We start from the raw sequence: 19,247 nt of genomic DNA, 5'->3' as shown, positions 1-19,247 counted from the left end.
TTAATAATGTAAAGATGTATTAAGAAAAAAGTATATAACCAACTGCCTGTCTTTCTATACTATATAAATAAAATACCTGTGCCTGTATGCATCAAGTAAATGAGTACATGTATACAAAGGTATGCATATATGCAAACAATGCCCTTACGTATATAAACTTTTACATATTTTAAATGCAGACGCACACAGACAGATAAATACAAATGCAAACATAGCTATCTGATACTTAACCAGAATACATTTACTTATTTTTCATGGCAGCACAAGCTTTTTTTTGTCTGCTAACCCTCAGTCACTAATTCACATTCTTGTAAAGGGAAAAAAATATGCTTCTGTGCTCTAGTTTTAAAATGCAAAGGTATGATGTTATTTGTCACCATGCCCAAAAAAGTCCTTACTCGGTAACTTTGCCAGAAGAGGGAGAGAGAGAGAAGGCAAATGCTCCCCCAGCTGTTTCCTGTCTACAGTGTCTGTGTAATGTAGATAAATGTGAGGATTTTCTCTAAATCCCTCTTCTGTTTGCTAAATCTCACTGTCACTGCTAAAATCAGAGCAGATAGAGCCTGCGCAATGGAATAAAGTCCTCAATATTGAAATGTGACATTGCTCTCAACATCTCACATCTCTCTGGATTTCTTTTTTCTCATCATTACTGCTAACAAATTCATTTCCAGACTTTGCACTTTTAAGAAGCAATGGAAAAAATCAACAGTCTTTCAACACAATTAGTTAAGTGCTGCTTGTGTGATTTCTTGAAGGTAAATCTTTATTACTATTTCAAATAATTTTTTAGTTTTATTTTACTGTGTATTGTCTGCTTCTGGTTTGAAGAGTATTGTGCACTTTTCAATAACATTATTTTAGAACTGCGAATTATTTATAAATTGCTGAACATGCAATTTTATGTGATATGGAAAATGGCTGTATGTAATAGTTGCAGTTACATAGATAACTGTAAGGGTAAATTATTGCAAATACATGTCGATTTTCACTTCTATTCAGAGAACTTTGCAATATTTCAGTTATGTCATTATTAAGAGGTCCAATTACATCATTGTCTATATTGTTAATTAATGCTTCTGAAAACAAGAACTTTTAGCTGTTTTCTGCAGGTGCAGGGTTTTATATGAAAAAAGGTATTATTCACATGATAAGTTTCTGCAGTTTTATTACACACAATGATAGATAAAATGTTCATGCTTTCACAGGGAAACTTTCAAGGGATCTTGTCACTGCAGCAATTTTCTGGCAGGACTGAAACATTTACTTGCTTTTTGCTTTCATAAATAAAAAGTAAATGTGAAGTTCAGTTTGTTTTCTACATTAGAAACCAGCTGCGACTCTTGCTGACCTTGCATATTTGTATAGCTTAAGCAATTGTACATAAAGAAAATGGAAATTCCCCTACATGTTCATCTCCAAGTTTTCCCTTCTAGGGAGGGCTGTTTCAGGAAAGTTTGCATGTGAAGTTTCATGTTATGACCCTGTAATTTCTACACATTAGTATAAGCTGTCTTTAAGTGAATTTGGCTTCAGTAGGTCCACTGACCTCTGTTTCTGTAAATTGGCCCTATTTCAACTTTCCATTATCAGCAAATTTATACCCTTCAAGAACTTTTTTCTTTATTATTTTGCAAGGACACTTATGCAGCTGACAGAATTCTGTTTTAATTGTTTAGGGCCTAATTATTTTTTTTTTAGAGTGTCTTATACTTAAAACACAGCTCATTCCTTAATGTGATTCAAAACACCAGGTCTGTAATTGCTATGGATGAAACCATTCTCTTAATGTATAAATGGGCATCCCTTCCAATATACTTGAAAGATGATTTTTTTAAGTATTGAGCAAGGCACTAAGAGACATAAAAGTAATGTGCTAGCTCCTCAGCTGGTACATCCTGCCAAGCTTCCTTGGAATCAATGGAACATATTGATTTAGGTTAGGAAGTAGCTCAGATACTTTAATCAAAGTTAGAAGTATTTAAATCTTGATCCATTCTAAAGTATATCTATGTTCAATTCGTATAATAATTACTAGTGAATACTGTTATTACATACTAATTACATACTTCTACTATGGTTTGGTTAATAGGTCCAACCTCTATATAGCAAAATGTAATTTTGAATATAACTCTTGATTTTTTATCTATAGCATATACTATCCATAAAAATGTTACCCCTTCAGGATATTTATAGTTATTGTGGATGTTCTTATTAAAATTATCAAAGATGTGAAGAATTCTTATGCACAACTTTTGACAGCTGATAGTTTGTTAGCCAAAGAGGACTTACACAGGACAATTAAAAAGTAAAAGAGATGTAGAGTATTCATATATGACATTCCTCTGTGGTGCCACTCTTCTGGACTATTAAAAGAGGAATGCAGCAAAAGCTGGTTATTTTATTGAAAAAAAGAGGAAATTCCAGCTGTGAAAATATGGTCAGTCATTCTATGCAACTGAAAGAAGTGCTTAACCAGGCTCATCCTGAACCTGTATTCAATTTCCAAATGTAATTAGATGCTTCTATAAACCCCACCCACATGCCAAAGCATTTTCTTTTAAACTCTCAACTTTCTAGTCAAATCTGGGACATTGCAAGCACCCTGCCTGTTTGTAAAGAACCTGAAGCAATATTGGATTACAACTTTGTATTTTCTTAAGAATATTCCCCTCAGACATAAATGGGAAATTTGAATCGACCAATGTTATGCTTAATTAAAATGATGAAGTAAAGTTAAAGTTTTAAACTATGTTCTGGATTTAGTTTTGATGAAACAGCACTCAATTTAAGAAATAATTGATTGAACCCTAGAAACATGTGAGTCTGTTTTCTTTTCCCCAAAGTTTTTACTTGCTTGAAAGTTCTTAACTGTTGTTAAATTTGGAGATAAAGTTAGAAATTCTCTGTGGTTTATACTGTGCAGCCTTCTTGGCTTCCACTAAAGGAAAAACAGTAGATAATCTGTTTTGTTGTAGTTTGGTGCTGATATTTATCTGAAAATGCAAGCCAGCTGAAAAGTCTTGAAAAATACAAAATTGTTAAATGTCTAAGATTTATGTTTGTTTCTGGCCCAAATGTTACACAAGAACAAAGTGTTAAATACATAGCGTTCTTGTATTTGTAATGTCTTCCAGCATTCTGAGGCGTGTGTGAATAGCTTTCTGCTTTACCTCTTCAGAACTGGGAACTATCTTAAAGTGCAGGTGCATCACATCTATCTTAAAAATTCAAAAATATGGCAAGGATAAAAAGACATTGATGCTATTAAATATGGTATCATTACAGGAAATAATGCCTTGAGTTATTGTCATTCATTTATAATCTGATCTTTCTCCATCTGCCATTGAAGTCATGTCCATGCATTAAACCTTGGTGGTTTGTGCTTGGTAAAGTTGGCTAAAGACTCTTGCGAATAGGAAAATAATTATTCTTCTTTTTATGCTATATCATGGGATTTAGATTTGTTCATTATTGTCACAGTGGAAATATCAGGAAAAAAAGGGGGATAAATTCTGATTTATTTATAGATTTGTCTCTTATTCAGCTTTGACTTAAGTTGGAATAGGGGACTCATCCAGCAAAGTGCTAAGATCCTTTGCCAAGAAAACAAGGATTCTTAAAAATTATTAACTAGAGAAGGCTCAATACCCGACTGGATCAGATCCCATATGAGCAGACAATAGATAATTTCATTGTTTTTTTCAAAAATTCAGTATAAAAAGTAATATTAAATGGTCCCTTAAACCCTGAAAGAAACTTCAGGGAAGATTAATCATTTTACTCCAATTACTTAACACTAGTCTGCTAATACAAAGCACTTTTAAGCCAAGGTTAACTGCATGTGCAAGAAAGATATGTAGCTTCTTACCTGATTGTACTACTAATGTTAACCTTGACAGAGAATAAAATTTACATCTTTTAAAACTAGCATTTTTGGCAAGTGATCTAAATCAGTTCAGGACCTGCATTAAGCACATTCTTCACTGTCCTGCTACTAAATATAAATAGCTTTTCCTGGTCTTTAAAAAAAAGACCATGTCAAAAGATCTTTGACATTTTGGATGTGATCTTTGGTGGATATAAATTGATATAAAAAGGAGTGCATAAATGGAATGGTGCAAATTTACACCCATTAAGGACTGGCCTTTCTTCAATCAAAAGTCTAGGAAAAAGATAGTTTGTAACCAAATGTAAATGAGGAAAGACTTATCACCTCTGTGTATACCTCATACCCAAACCTAAGAGGATATAATGAAGGTCGGTGAAAGTATAGCTGCTTCCATCAAGTGAAAATACAAACACTCCCACTAGTGATTCTCTTAATTTCCTGAATGCTTCCAAATATTAACTTGCTAGTAACAGAGGACTGTAAGAATTGTGGAATGTGGTCCCCTACTATGGAACTTCTGTAACTTTGGCAGAGCTTAACTTGAAACTTTTGCTTTTTCTTGATATTTCCCTTTTTAAGGTGGCTGGAGAACCATGGAGAACTAATTATGAACCCTTTTCCTACTGGGCCAAATTTCCTTGCATCCTCTTTACAGCCATTTATTCTTGTGCCAGTGCTCGCTCTTTAGTTTAAATAGCTTTTCTCTGTCATATACCACCACCATCTCCCAGTACATTAGCAAGCAACCGTCATATTCTCTCTCAGCCTATCTGGTCTCAGACAAAATAAATCAATGTTGTCTAGTCTTCCTTACTGTTATTATTCTGGGCTTCCTTTCACCCATCCATTGTACTCTTCCATCCCCTCTTTTTCCAGGAGCAACCATAAATCATAGTTACTACAAGGTTCTATAACTATGTGTGAATGTGAACCAAGAATATTCACCATAGGAAATAATTTGTTTACAAACTACATGGACTAGAATGTGCGGACAGTTGCAAAATTATGGTGAGGCATTTCCTGATACTGTGTTTATTGTTTAACAAATTACAGTACATATGCATTCTCAACTCACAAGGGTGCAGCAGGCATTCTCTTTAGGCCTCTGTTGGGAAATTCTAACACTGCTTTTGCTTCCTTGGCAGGTGAAGATGCACACTGTGTCCTACATCCATTTCTTCTACCTTGGCCTGTGTTTGCTTACCTTAACCAGTTCTGCTGCTGCTGGCCCAGAAACACTCTGTGGTGCCGAGCTAGTTGATGCTCTTCAGTTTGTGTGTGGAGACAGAGGGTTTTACTTCAGTAAGTCAACCCTTTCTTTCATTCAGCTGCTAGCTTTGCAATGTAATACACTGGGGTTTGCAACTGCTCTACGAGCTTAGAAATGATCAAACCAAGCTCCAAGTATGACTAGTATCCTCTATCTTGGAGATGCCAAGATCTTCAGTGACCAGTTAAATCCAGGTGAAGGGAAATTCATGCATGCCGAGATAATAAAAATTAACACCAGCACAGTCAACAGATAAAATTAAGTCTACAACAGTGTGGATATATTAGTACTCAAATTCCTTTTTGGAGCAAGACCTACATTTTGCAACTGAACAGTGCAATATTTTTCCTTTGCTGTGTTTTAGATTGTGCAAATCTGGAGTAGTTATATAAGTAACTATTATCTTAATATCTTGCAAGTGCTGTCAAGATTGAGAAATACACAACTTTTAAATAACAGAAAACTATTTCTAATTTTCAGCTATTTGCTACTCAAATAACATAAAGTTAATGAAAATTTTAGCTAGGAATATATGAATTCTGAATTCATTCCTTAATATGTTTATTCAAAACATGAAAAAAATTATGCTTTTAGAGCCTCTGAAGCTAATGTTTACTCTTAATTATATTATGTGCTTGTATGAAGTTCTTGTCTGACGTTACTTCTCCTTCTGGGCCTCAGTTACTGTTCTAAACAAGAATATAACGAAGAAAAGGAAATATGAGGTGGTTAGGCTACAAAGACAAGAAATTGACTGAAGGTTTTTTGTTTGGTGTTTTTTTTGGGGGAAGGGGTTGTTTGGTTTGTTGGGGGTTTGTTTATTTTTATATTCTTTCTGCTGTCTAGTTATTTTTTTTCTTTTTTTTTTAATCCTCATTTTATCCTAATACTTCCTGCCTTCTAAGCTATCATGTTTGTTTTTCTGATCTTACCCACCCCCATTCTTACTAATTTCTATTCATAGGATATTTGCTTTTGATATTTTTCTCCTTGCTTGAAATAAAAATATAAATCCAGATTCTTACACCTTTAATTTACAGAAAATACTGATTTCCTCAACATACAAGCTGCAGACATTTCCACTGTCTTCGTGGCACTTTCTATTAAAGTTCGCCTTTGAAATTGGCAGCCTACTTTTCATATATGCAAAGTAATTCACTAAAGAACCCTTCTTTTCTGTATTTAACAATTTAGCTATCATTCGTGAGCGTCTAGTTTAGGTTGTGTTTAACTTAGCATTCTAGTGCTAACCACAAGATTAAAAATAGTGAAATCTCTCATAAAAGAATTAATTTTTTTCTACCAACTCTTTATGTGTTTGTTTAAACATCCAAATCCCTTATGTTTATCAGTAGTTGAGTTACGCTTAAGGGGCTATTTGAGAGTCATACAAACACTTGCTCTGCATGGCTGGAAGAAATGTAAAGGAAGACTTTCATCTCCCCCACCTGTTTCTGCAGAAGAAAATAATGAGACAATATACTCCATCCTTAGAATAGCATAACAATTGGATTTTTACTGTGCGTGTATCCAAAGGCATTTTCCCAGTCATGCCTCTCCTGGCAAAATGTTTGCTGCTTGTTCAGAGAACTATCACACTTGCTTACAAGAGTGGTTTTTACTGCCAAGCAATCAGACTTACTGTTATGTGTACTTTTTGTGTTCCTCAAGGTAAGAGGACATGTGAAATGCTAATAACCAGCAATAACCCCCTTTTCAATCTACCTCAGTTAGTCTAAGGTTGTATGATCTGTTTCAAATCTCTATATTCCCTGAGCCAAATCACCCTTACTTTAAAATACCAGGATGGGTTTCTGAAGTTTTAAAGATCTTTACCCTTGAAATCTTGAGTTTTATCTGCTGTCAGCAAAGAATTTCTCTCTAGTTTCCTTTGTTGTTTTCTAACATTCAAAGTTTTCATGTGAAATAATGTAACTGTTGACATGATAAAGGTCTACCTTGTTTTGTATGGAAGAATGTGGAAGGTTTTACTAATGAATGACCACTCTGTTTTGGGAAAGTCTTGAACTGTTGATTGATTGACTGTAATCAACAGATTACAACTGAAACATTCAACAGCAATTTTATGAAGTTGATATGTGGCCCTTGCATGCTAAGAAATGTGTGTCCTCTACGTGGCTAATTTTGATTCATGAGGCAGCAATTTAATCTTCTTAACCTTCTCCCTCATATTTGATAGTGTTAAATCTAAAATACAGAACTGTAGAAAAGTAAGTAAGTCCAGTAACATTGGTAAAACAACTTGAGATCCTCATATTAAATGTACTACAGAATGTAGCATATTATTGGAAGTTAAAAATGTTGCTCCATTTCTTGGGACTTTAAGAATCCCACATAATTTGCAGAAGTAAAAAAACACTGAAACTTTTTCTTTCATTGTGAAGAGGATGTCAGTTTAAATTGTATCTTTAGCTTTGTATTCTCATAGTCTGGTTCCTTTATACAAAGTGTGATTAACAGAAATGCTTGCCTTTAACTTGCACAGGAAATAGCTGTAAGGGAAGGTTTTTCTTCCATCATTCTGTATTTCACTAGAGACTACAATATAAAGAATACCTTTTGGCTGAGGTGGAACTCCTGGTTCAGATTCAAGGTCAAAGCTTCTGACTATTCCTTGGGAATTGTGGGTGGAAATGAATATAGAAATAATTGAGTTACTTTCTGTTGAAACTCTGTACTCCACAACCACAAAGCTATATCTATGGCTAGGACTGGAAGAAAAAAATTTCCTTTATATAGTCTACTCTGCCCAAGTTCCTAGGTATAAAAGGATATTCTTTACAGCTTCCGAAGAGATGTCCCAGCTGCTTACCACACAGAAATAAAAGTATTGACTTCAAGAGGAAGTCAAATGTGGTTTCTATCACTCGCTTTCTTCATGAGGTAGACTGGCAAGGAGCATTTCTCCAAGTTTTTTAGGGGACAACATTGTACAAATCCCAAAATGGGGCATCTGCTTTCTCCTTTAGCCACATGTAACCCCAGACAACACTGATTACTTGTTGGACAGCTTTTTCTTCCACATGATTCACCAGTGAAGAGCAGAGCGTTGCCATCTTTTATCCAGTAACACCTCTCTAGCAGAATTTGTGCCACTCAAGTTCCTGTGTGTTAGCTTCTGTTAGGAGAAGCCAACAGAGAGTCTGTCCAGAGATACACAAGTGGCTACACAGCTCTTCTCAATTAATGCTTCTCTGGTCTCAAAACCTCTGGATTCAATAGTCATGGAGCAAAGTGAGATGTCTGTTATGTTCATTTGAATTTGAATGCCTAAAAAGCTCTACCATGCCGCTGCTATTACAAAACAATGCTGAGGGCAGAGAATGTTAGAAAAACTGAAGTTACAAATTACAGGAAATTTACAGAAGCAATAGCCCAGGAGGGAGGAAATTTTCTTTGAAATAGTCTTGTCTTATCACAGGAATTTGAGTTTCTAGATTACTCAAAAAAACAACAAAAATAATAAACAAAAAAAACCCACAAAAAAAAATTAAACCAAACCAAAACAAACAAAAAAACCCAAAAGACACACACACACAAAGAAAAACCCACCAGATTTTTTTTTTTTTATTCATGCAAGTTGAATTTGATGGACAATAATTCATTCTTGCACATGTTGTTTCCTAAGGACTATTACTACCATGAGAAAGGAAAGCAAATTACAGATTTTTAGTACATTTTTTTTTCCACTAAGACAACCAGAACTGTGTGTTGTCCTTGGGAGTATCCCCAGCTGTGTACAACATAAGACTACTGGTTTATAATCATCAGAAAATTAGGATAGGACAGTGAACATAATTTTTGGTATTCAGAGCTGTCATCGAATCTCACTGCTTTGTAGAACTAAGGTATATATGGAGGATTTCATGCCTTGCAAAGCAGGAAATAAGCAGCATAGCACTAGGCAATTACTGCTTGCTTCTTCCATTTCCCTTTAGTTAATAGCTTCTTGTTTACTTCAGGAAGTCTGCTTTTAAGATGTTATTAAAGTTTCTAGGCCTGTCAAGCCTATCAACATAATTACAAGAGATGGCATGGCACTCAGTTCTGTAACTACTCCATACCTGTAGGAGCTATGAGTCATTAGCTCTCTGTGTCCCTGATTGAAAGGATTGTTAACGTTACAAGCCCAGGAGAGGCAAGCTGAAAAACTGCCATGGACACACACAGCCTGTGGTGTTAGTGACAATCTTACAAATCTCTGCAAAGAGATGTCGGTCATCTTGGCTATGTTCACACAGCAAGATATGACAGTGTTTTTAAGTTCCTTGGTCTGGCTACATGCCCATGCATGCCAAAATCTTGTATTCATTGATGGTTTGAGTGTACTCCTTTACCCCCAGTTTCTTTACTTCTTACAGGAAAGCTAGCCTAGAAAAGAGTTAAAATGTGCTTTAGCCAAGTCTGCAGGGTCAGTGCTCAGGGAACCAGAACTATAGGCACAGTTATTGATATACCTCTGTAAGTAAAAGGACAGCTCTAGCTTCTGGAATGGTATCACTGTATAGACAAATAAATGATTGCTAAGTTTGGTGTGTGGTCTTTTGCCCCTGGTGGTAATCATTGAGGAAGTTCTTAAAATAAACCAGTCTTTCAAAGAATTTTGTTGGTTTTTACCTCATTAAGAAAGGCTAGGGAATTTTCATAAAGGCTAACCTTAGTTTAGTGAGGTTAATCTTCTTAAGTTACCTCTTTAATAACAGAGAGAGAGATTCTGCCTTCTTTCTCTATGGATCACACAGAGTCTGGGAGGATTTAGCCTCTAAAACACACTAAATTTAGACTCTGCAAACAGGTCTCCTCTACAGCTAGTTCTCAGGTCACCAAGGATTTCATAATTTTTCAACCTTTTCATTAAGAGGGACTGTAGTAGTAATGATAATTTTAATGAGGTGATGGGGAGCAAACCATCGATCAAAATTTCAGCAAGAAAAAGCTCTGCAAAAAATGGCTACTACCAAAACCAAATTCTCCAGAAGTTTAATTTATGTGTCCCTATTAGCTGTTAGATGTTAGAGATGCAAACGCTCTTTAGTGATGTTTGCCTTTATCTGTGTACTAAACCAAGTTTCAAATTTGGTCTCAAATAGCAGAAAGCTGTTATTTGACATTTGATTCCCTAACTGCTATATGTGTATTTAGTACATTGTTTAGTCTCATGTTGGATAAAGGCATTCAAAGAAGCACTTGGCAAGATCAGTATTAATTCTTGGCATAGCTGCCCCTCTTACTTTTCCACTGAATCTTAAATACCAAGAAAAACCCTGACTTCAATTCTGGCATAGGCTTTATGCAACTGGCCAAAACCTTTGCATGTGGACCTCTTCATTTGTTCTGGTATTAATAATGCATTTGATCAACAGCAGCAAGAGTTGTAAAGCAAATGACTCAGTTCAGTCTCTTAATTAAAAACTTTCGCCTTAACTACTTAAGCATTTAGGGCGATCTATACAGAGTGCTCATTCAAAGAAGTTCATACAGTCATTTCTCTACAGCTTATTCAGCACTTTAGCTCTTATGCATGTTTCAAACCCTCTCACATCACTGATAATCGGACTTAAAGCCATTTCCATTTCAGGACTCTGCTAAACAAAAAGGATAGATCTGAACTTGTTTATTAAATCATACCCAAATGTCAATATTTCCCTGATACAAGCTTACTTGTTAAAAAATATGACAATGGATGAAAAGGGTAACCAACAGTTAAGTTATTTCTCAGTCTAGAAATCAAGACAAAAGAAATACCACAAATGTATACTTATTGAAGAATTTATGCTAAATTTATCTCTGGTAATAACCACAGGAACTTCCATGTCAGAAAGAAGAGAAAGCCCTTTCTTCATACTTTCTTTGTGGTACATTTAATGCAAAATCACTACGCAAGATATACCCAAGTTCTGGGTCTAATGGTTCAGTAATGACAGGCATATTTCATGTTTGCATCAGTGAACGAGGTTGCGAGAACAAGAATTTTAACAAACCGATAGCCTTTGGAGGGGCATACTGTATACTGACCAGAGAGTCACTCCAAATCATAGAACATTTTGTATTGTCACTGTAAATAAAAGTTTAAAAAATTGAATCCTGTTAAATACTAAATGCCTATTTCAACCAAAAGGCTGTACCTTAGGCACTGGTTAACACATAACTTTTAGAATAATAGGATAAATTGCTTTTCTTACTTCATCAAAGCAAGAAAAGTCAAAGTTCTTTTCAGACTTCTTTAAGCATTAGACAAATTACACAGGTGAGATTCCCTTGTCAGTTTTGTCTGAGAAACTTTTAGGTTAAATTCCTGATTGCCTCTACAATGCCAATTCCTGGTAAATTGGTTTGGATTATAAGTCTGAAATACTTGCTGTATTTTCTGTTTGAATCCCATTTGCAGTCAAGTTTAATGTTTTCAGTGTTCTTACTCTTACAAGAAAGAGTGGAAACTGTTTGTTTAATGAATGTTAAACTGTTTGCTAGTGAAAACTGGAATAGCTTCCTTTTATCAAAGAAATAATTTAGGGCTCATCTTTTTTGGGTGTTGTTTTTTTTTTCCCTAAGTCTACAGCATATTCGTATATTTCCCATCTCACTTTTGAAATTCAACTGTGATTGCAGTTTTCCCATCTATGTAATATAACTGTTCTAGAGTAAGAGAATGCCTTCAAAGATCAAACCCTTCTGCTTCCCTATGTGTTCATAACAGAGTGGAAAAAGGAAAAGAGTGTCCTGTTAAAACACTTCCATTAGGAAAGTATGGCTTATGCCCAGACCTGAAATTATATGATTATTTTTGATACAGAACTATTTGTTTATAGTGTTTTTGTCTTTGTGTGTTGGGCAGAAAATTACACAAGGCTGAATATGCAGAAAAAAGAAGGGGTTGGCTCAGACCAGCCCAGTGAACAAAACTGTGTTCTTTTTGAAAATAAATATTCTAGCAATACTTACTAAGTATTTCTATCTCCAAACAAGAAAGCACTTAGGTAACACCCCCAGCTCCTATAAACAGCAACTTCTAAGGAAATTAAACACTACTGAAAATTGTTCTGACTTCAAAAGAATATTAATTAACAGCCGTATCCTGCTAAGGCAACGGATAAAAGCTTAAATTATGCACACACACTCTGCATTTCACAAGTTCTAAAGAATATTTGTAAATGTATTGCTTATGCAAAGCTAGAAAAAGTGTAAGTGTTGTGGAGAAAATGGTAGAGAAGATGCTATGATTGAGGATTTGGAAAGATGAGTACATTCCTAATTAGTACAACACAGCCATCAAAACTATGTATAACAAAAAACTATGCATAACAAATCCAATTTACAATAGAAGGATTTGCTGAATTTATAAAGCGAGGAGGTGACTGATCTCTTCTCCCAAGTAAGAAGTGATAGGACAAGAGGTAACAGCCTCCAGCTGTGCCAGGGGAGGTTTAGACTGGATATTAGGAAAAATTTCTTCACTAAGAGGCTGATCAGACATTGGAACGGGCTGCCCAGGGAAGTACTTCCAGGAATCACCATCCCTGGAACTATTCAAAACCATGCAGACAAGGCCCTTAGTGACATGGTTTAGTGGTGAACTTGGCAGTGCTGGGGTAGAGGTTGGGCTTGATGATCTTAAAGGTCTTTTCTAAACTAGTTGATTCTGTGATTCTGTAATTATTTTTTTTTTTCAGACTTACATTAACCATTCTGAAGGTTTCTTTTAGCTCAGCCCCATCAAAATGACTGGATAAGAGCTTCTAATACTACACTGAAATTTTTACAACTTATTTTTGCAAGTCTTAATAGCCAATTAAGACTTGCAAAAAGTCTTTATGTAACTTTAGGTTACATGAAAGCTAGTAAGGACATCTATTTTAGGTTAACACAGCAGGTTTAAACTGAATACATTTCATACCTTGAAACTTCTGTAGACAAGTAAGATGTAATAATTTGTTTCTACATCCCCCGAATTCCTGAATTACTAGTCAACAGGTCTTCCATGAAAAAACTTAGTTTTTCCTACGTATTTCAAGTTTTATGTTTCTTTCCATTAAAGTTTCCAGCCTTTAACAGACATATTTAGTTTGGCAGGAAGAATCTGGTGACTCATAGACTGAAGAGATTTGAGAGCAAGCTACTGAAAATGTATCTAATTTCTTCTTGTGTAATTTGGGAGCAAGCTACTGATAGTATGTCTAATTTTCCTAGTTTAATCAGATGTATTATTGGCAAATACATGTCCTGAATAAAAGCCATGTTTATTCCTGAAATATATAGCTAAGATTAAATGCAAAACCACCATATATATTTGCTTTTAGAACACTTCTGTTTTTCTAATTGTTTCTGGCATTTTTCTCTAAAGCAGTGGGCACTGAATGAAAACAGAAGTATTACTGTTATAATTTGCATTATGACCCTGCTTATATTTTGCAGTTCAGTAATATCAAAGTCTGACTTTTTTGGTATTTTTTCAAGGGAGGATAGAGGTATAGAGGTGTGGAAAGAATAGGTCATGTTGCTATCCCTTCACAAGTCATATAGAAAAGGATAGATGTATTAAAAAGCTCTCATTTATGTTTTATATTGTTAACTGTAAGGTTCCTTTCACCTCTTTTCAGACAAAAGACTTTTAAATTCATTGCTTTCTAGACAGACAGTCTGTGACAAACATAATTTTCATTTATCCACATACAGACCAAACCTTCTGAATGATAAAGACTAAACAGAGCTTGATCTAATATACACAAGGATATTCTGGTTCAGAGTAATTCCATTTACTTTGGTGCACTTAAATGAGGTATCTGAGGAGCCTACTCAAGCTTACTACTGTCAGTGAGAGGAGTAAGAAACTTTCAGAGCTCTCATTAAGTACTAAATATCTAGTAAGATATTCTTCTCCACTAAACTAAGCAAGGAAGCTAGGGTAATTGTACCCATAAGCTAGTTAAGTCAATTGAGTAAAGGACCCTTCATTAAGAGCCTAAATTTTGGTGTGATGAGTCTATTTAAAACCATACAGTGAACTTCAATGTGGAGATAAGAATACACTCCTACAGACTACATTTCCAATCAAAGCAAATCCAAGCTTATTTTAGCTCCCATGGTATAATACAGTTAAGCAAAGACACAGAGCATGCCTTATGTAATAAAAACAATTAAGAGTTGCTCCTTTGGCCTTTACGAACTCCCAGGCCTTAGTCTGACCAAGTGTGAATGCTGTTGGAGAAAGAACTCAGTCAAAGTAGGAGGAAATGTTTATCTATCTTTTCTTTTTTGATATAATAGATAGAATATACTCTTACATGCCATAATAAGTAACACTCCTTCGTATTTTATTCCTGCCTAATTAGAGAAGGTACACTTATCCATGCACAAATAACGAAACATTTTTTCATACTGCTGTTCACACTAGTGAATTTCTAGTCCTATGAATATATGTGGTCCAGTAGGGTTTTTTTTAAGAAATTGAGACAATAGTAATATTTAAAACCTAGAGTGACCTCTAAATATCATATGTCATTAAAGAAACATTTTCTCTGTTACAGTACGGTGCACGAAGCATCATCATGGAGAAAGAACACAGAATGATGCTCAAGTACAGTTTAGAGACTCATTGATATAACTGGCATACAGTTTTGAGATGCTCAGGCAATTTGAAGGTTTAGAAAATAGCTGATGATCTAATGAGCTCATCCATAAAAGCGGTAATAAGACAGAAGTAAGACAAAACCCACCTGAAGCTGTTATCCGTTCAACAAGTTGAATCAAGAGAACCAGGTCCACCATTCATCCCAGGCGATATAAAAACAGTACAGAATCACTTCAAAGATAACCACATTCCACAACCTTCTCTATAGTGATCCCTTTGCAGGGAACAGCAGTTGCAGTAGTTAAAATTTCCAAACCAGCTATGGAGGGTAGGAACTGTACCTTTGGTTGTTTAGATCTTGACAAATCTTTTTCAGTAACTATTGTTTTGAAGCAGAGTACAGCACTAAAAACCAGAAAGGACTATTTTTATTTTCTATGAAAAAAACTTGTATTCAATTTAGTTTATTTCAGGCTACTCTTAAAACTGTGCATTGTACCATTCTCAGTTGCTCTGGCTTGAGGGGAAATAGGGTAGAAATGAAGATAATGCTACAACATTCTCTCAATTCACAGTTATGTAATGACTTCTGTATTTAAAAGTCATGAAGGGTGATCCTGTATGAGATACATGATTGATTTTCATGCACTTGTACAGTTCCACCTCTATTTCAGGAATTAGATACAGTGGATTAAACATAACTATTCCAAGATACAATAATTTAAAGAAGTGGAATAGTCAAGATAATATGACCATTCAAAAATAATAGGAAGTTATTTTTTGTAGAATTTGACACTTAGCTTGCTTTCTGTAAACAATGGAATGAAATTCAGTAACTGTATCTCTAATAGTGTTAAATCAACTACCATAATGTTTGCTACATAGTCATATTCGTTTTTGAAAACAGTAGGATTTGGTGCAATAAAAGACAATTATATCCTGTTATCACTAAGATGAAGACTAACAAAATGAGCAGAATTCATAAGTGGTGATATTCTTATTGTCAGCTGCTCTTTTCAAGCAAAAATTGATATGAAACAGATGAAGATCAGATCTGTGAAAAAGGAGCAGATTTTTTTTAAAAAATCAGGCTTGAACCCCCCATCAAGAATCAAATAACCTACAACAGATTTTGAATGCAAAACAATTATCTTTCTTTGAATTATGGAATATGGGGGAGTGCTCTTGCTGTTTTGTTGTTGTGGGTTTTTTTAGGGTGTCATGTAATAAAAAAGTGTGTATCTACACTTCGATACGACAGAGAAAAGAGACATTCTCAAGGAAAAGCTGATATGTAGTATATATAGTAAAAAAAGAAGGGGAAAAGATGATACCAACGAAGGGGAAACTAGTGACACTAATAATCCAGGCTAGCCCTGTCCAGGAGTTTCTTCACTTCATGATCCACAATCAAGAGTCCAGGGTTACTCACTCACAGTTATCTGTTAACTTCAGTTGGCTTAGGCTCAGCACACTGAGGATAGTGTGAGTTAATTTGAGGAATTCTCTATGCTTACTAAAGAAAACATTGATCATTGATTTTCCTAGGTCTTTTGGCCATAAGTATCATTGCACCACAAATATTTTCCCTTGACTGGATTCCCACTGGTTTCTAACTAGTCATCTGTTTTTCCTAAGAACTACCAGCTGAACTTCTGATATTTTTCCTCCTGTATTATAAATACAGCAAATAGAAGCTCTTTTGAGCAATCTATAGATACTGCTTATGTATGATTTTAAAAGGGTACATGCATATCAAAAAACTTTTCATTTTTAACATTCATTCAAACCAGCCTGAAAGGTTTGTAGTGTAATTTTAAAGTTTATCTACCATTCATGGTACAAATTATTAAAAGTTATCAATTCCTCATACTTAAATGTTTGCTGAAGTGTCTAAATTGGTCTTGGTTGTGTGACGGGTAGATGGCTACATCTAAAAGACTGAACACTAAAAGTTTAGAAGTGTTAATCTATTATCAAAATTTAGAACAAGTGTCATGAAAAGTCAGTGAGACCTTGGAGGCTTGTAAAGGCATATGAGGCAGATTTTCAACAATTTTTAGGCACTGAAGAGGCAGATGGACACTCGAGAGATTTTTCATAAGCTGTCATGTATCTAATTACCACTAAAATCAATGAGAGGTGGTCCTAGGCAGAGGCCTGTCCAAGTTTGTGTTTTTAGTTGCTTCACTATCTTTGGAAATATGAGTCAGTATCTTTGGAAATATGAGTCAGGGTCCTTAGCTACTTGTCTAAATTTTGCTTATGGACCTTATTGACTGCTTGTGAAAAAAATATCACTATTAAAAGCTCTTTAAAATAAGAATTGGCATAATGACTTGGCTTCCTCTCTGACGTTAAACATACTAATACGCTTAGTATGAAATCTTCTTATTTCTAGCATAAATATGTGAGGCATCAGATGAAAGCTAATAATTTCCCAAGTGAGCTAAAAATAATGAAGGCTGAATTTGAATAAATATTCTAGGAGGCATCCTGAAACAGACGGTGGTTAGTGAGTACTGTGTTACCCTTCTCCTAACCTGATTTGCAAGATGCCAATGTCTAAACATGGACCCCAAAGAGTACAAAATAAAGATTGAACATGAGAAAAATTATAACCATTGCAGGAAGTTGGAGACAATGAATATTTCATTGTTTTCTTTATCTTCTAACCAAAAAAATATAACTAAAAATTCCACACACTTCTTTAGGGTGTCTTATTTTGGAGTTTCATGTACTTGTGACTTAGACCTACTCTCCACTGCAATGAAGCCATCTGGTAGCATCTGAATTTACTGCAATAATTCCAGATACACTGTAATATAAAATGTAAGAGTATCTGCAGGTTTTATTAAAAAGTATTAGTTTGTGTAACAACAAATAATGTAGGAATCTATGAATTATAGACATTTTTAAAATGTACTGCAACTCAGGTGGAAGAGCTTAATGAAAGAACTAGTAACTTAAGCTGTGGTTTTAAGAATCCCTTAAAATCAGGGAATATTAGCCTTAATTTTGGTCAGAAGCTAGTCAGTTTTACATCATGATACTGTCCATCAGTAAACGACTATAGTCTTTAAGAAGAAAATTGTACCCACGGTTATGCAAAATGCATACTTCTTCTGAGAAGGAAAAAAGCATTCAAATACTTATTTTGTCTTAACTATGTAATGGATGGTCTCATGCCCTATTGATTTCCAGGATCCAAACACTTCAGACAATTAGAATTATATTTTATTCATAAACTCCTCTAGAATGCTCATCATACAAGTGTTTGATATCAACACTAAACCAAATACATTATACCTTACAGTTTTGCAAGAATTCATCTGTTTCTCTGAGCGTTTGTAAGGTTTTATTGCCTTAGTAATTGCATATCCAACTGGAGATGGCAAGGACTTTTTCGCTATTCCTGCTAGTGCTTTTTATGTTCAACACGAATACAAATTTAACCTAGAGATACAGTGAAGTAGTACCTTCTCTTTACACAGGGGAAACTGAAGTGAAAAGGGAAACGTAGATTTTAAAACATGGATCTGCAAGCTTGCTGCCTCCTCAAAAGCAGCTTCAGCATAAACCCTATCCTACCTGAGCTAACAAAGCACTTTTGCCAAGAGCGCTGGAAACAAAAGCAGTGTAATCTGCCTCTTTTTGTTTAAATCTAACCACCTTTAGCCTGTTTCTGTTTTCATTGTAGCTGTTTTCATCTTTGTGAGCTGCAGAAATTCCAGAGCAGGTGCTGTGCAGGCCAGCAGCAAAGCACTGACCAGGAATTGGTTTTGTCGCCAAATGGCTGGTGATAAATAAAATTCAGTGCATAATCATTTAGAATTTTAACTGATTGGAATCTCTTGATCAAGAGACCTGATTTTAGATTAAAAAGTTGAAAACATTTAAGAAAGAACATGAAACATTTCCTTCTCAGCTAATGAAGGAGCTCATGAAAGGAGGTACAGAAAAAACCTGTATCTGTTCAAAAGTTCATGAAGTACTGTGGTTGTGTAGATACCTCCCAGAGATCCATGCTAAACCGGCAGCTGGAATAAGTAAATTCCTATCTTCGGTAACGACAACATAAATTAGGCTTATCAATTCATAGGCAGTCAATTGAAACTACCAACTAGACAAGAATTCATTCAAGTAATTTATGATGTGAGTGTTAGCAGAGACCACCAATGCATTTCCTAACAGTCACTATAAAAACATAATGCTTTTCACACACTAAGCTTTGTTGGTAATGGACAATAATCTACTAAATAAAAAACCACTTCATATTTCAGTTCGGGTTTTTTCCTGCTTTCCCCTCTCTGCATCACCATACTGTATGCAACACTTGGAAAACTGTCCTGAATAAACTAAACAGATAAATAATGATTTTGTTGGTTGAGTCCATCCTAACTGTCCTTCATTTGACTTTTTTCAGACAAAGGAACTGATAGGCTATCGTTGCCACATTGCCAGTATAGATTAATAATATTTTGGTGAAGTTTTCA

General features: G+C 35.0%; 1 protein-coding gene across 1 annotated transcript in view; it reads left to right on the top strand.

Moving 5' to 3' along the window:
- Positions 1 to 449: 449 nt before the first annotated feature.
- Positions 450 to 19,247, top strand: part of IGF1 (insulin-like growth factor 1 (somatomedin C)) — a gene marked incomplete at its 3' end in the record, with an annotated part of 39,774 nt that continues 20,976 nt past the window's right edge. The window contains 2 exon segments of the mRNA XM_010023634.1: positions 450 to 758; positions 5,038 to 5,194. Coding sequence (XP_010021936.1) covers positions 696 to 758; positions 5,038 to 5,194 — 220 coding nt within the window.

This window comes from Nestor notabilis, unplaced genomic scaffold, assembly GCF_000696875.1.
Source record: "Nestor notabilis isolate BGI_N333 unplaced genomic scaffold, ASM69687v1 scaffold16201, whole genome shotgun sequence".
NCBI classification, from domain to species: Eukaryota; Metazoa; Chordata; class Aves; order Psittaciformes; family Psittacidae; genus Nestor; species Nestor notabilis.
Note: the sequence above shows the minus strand (reverse complement) of the source record. Positions and strands in the feature narration are given on the sequence as shown.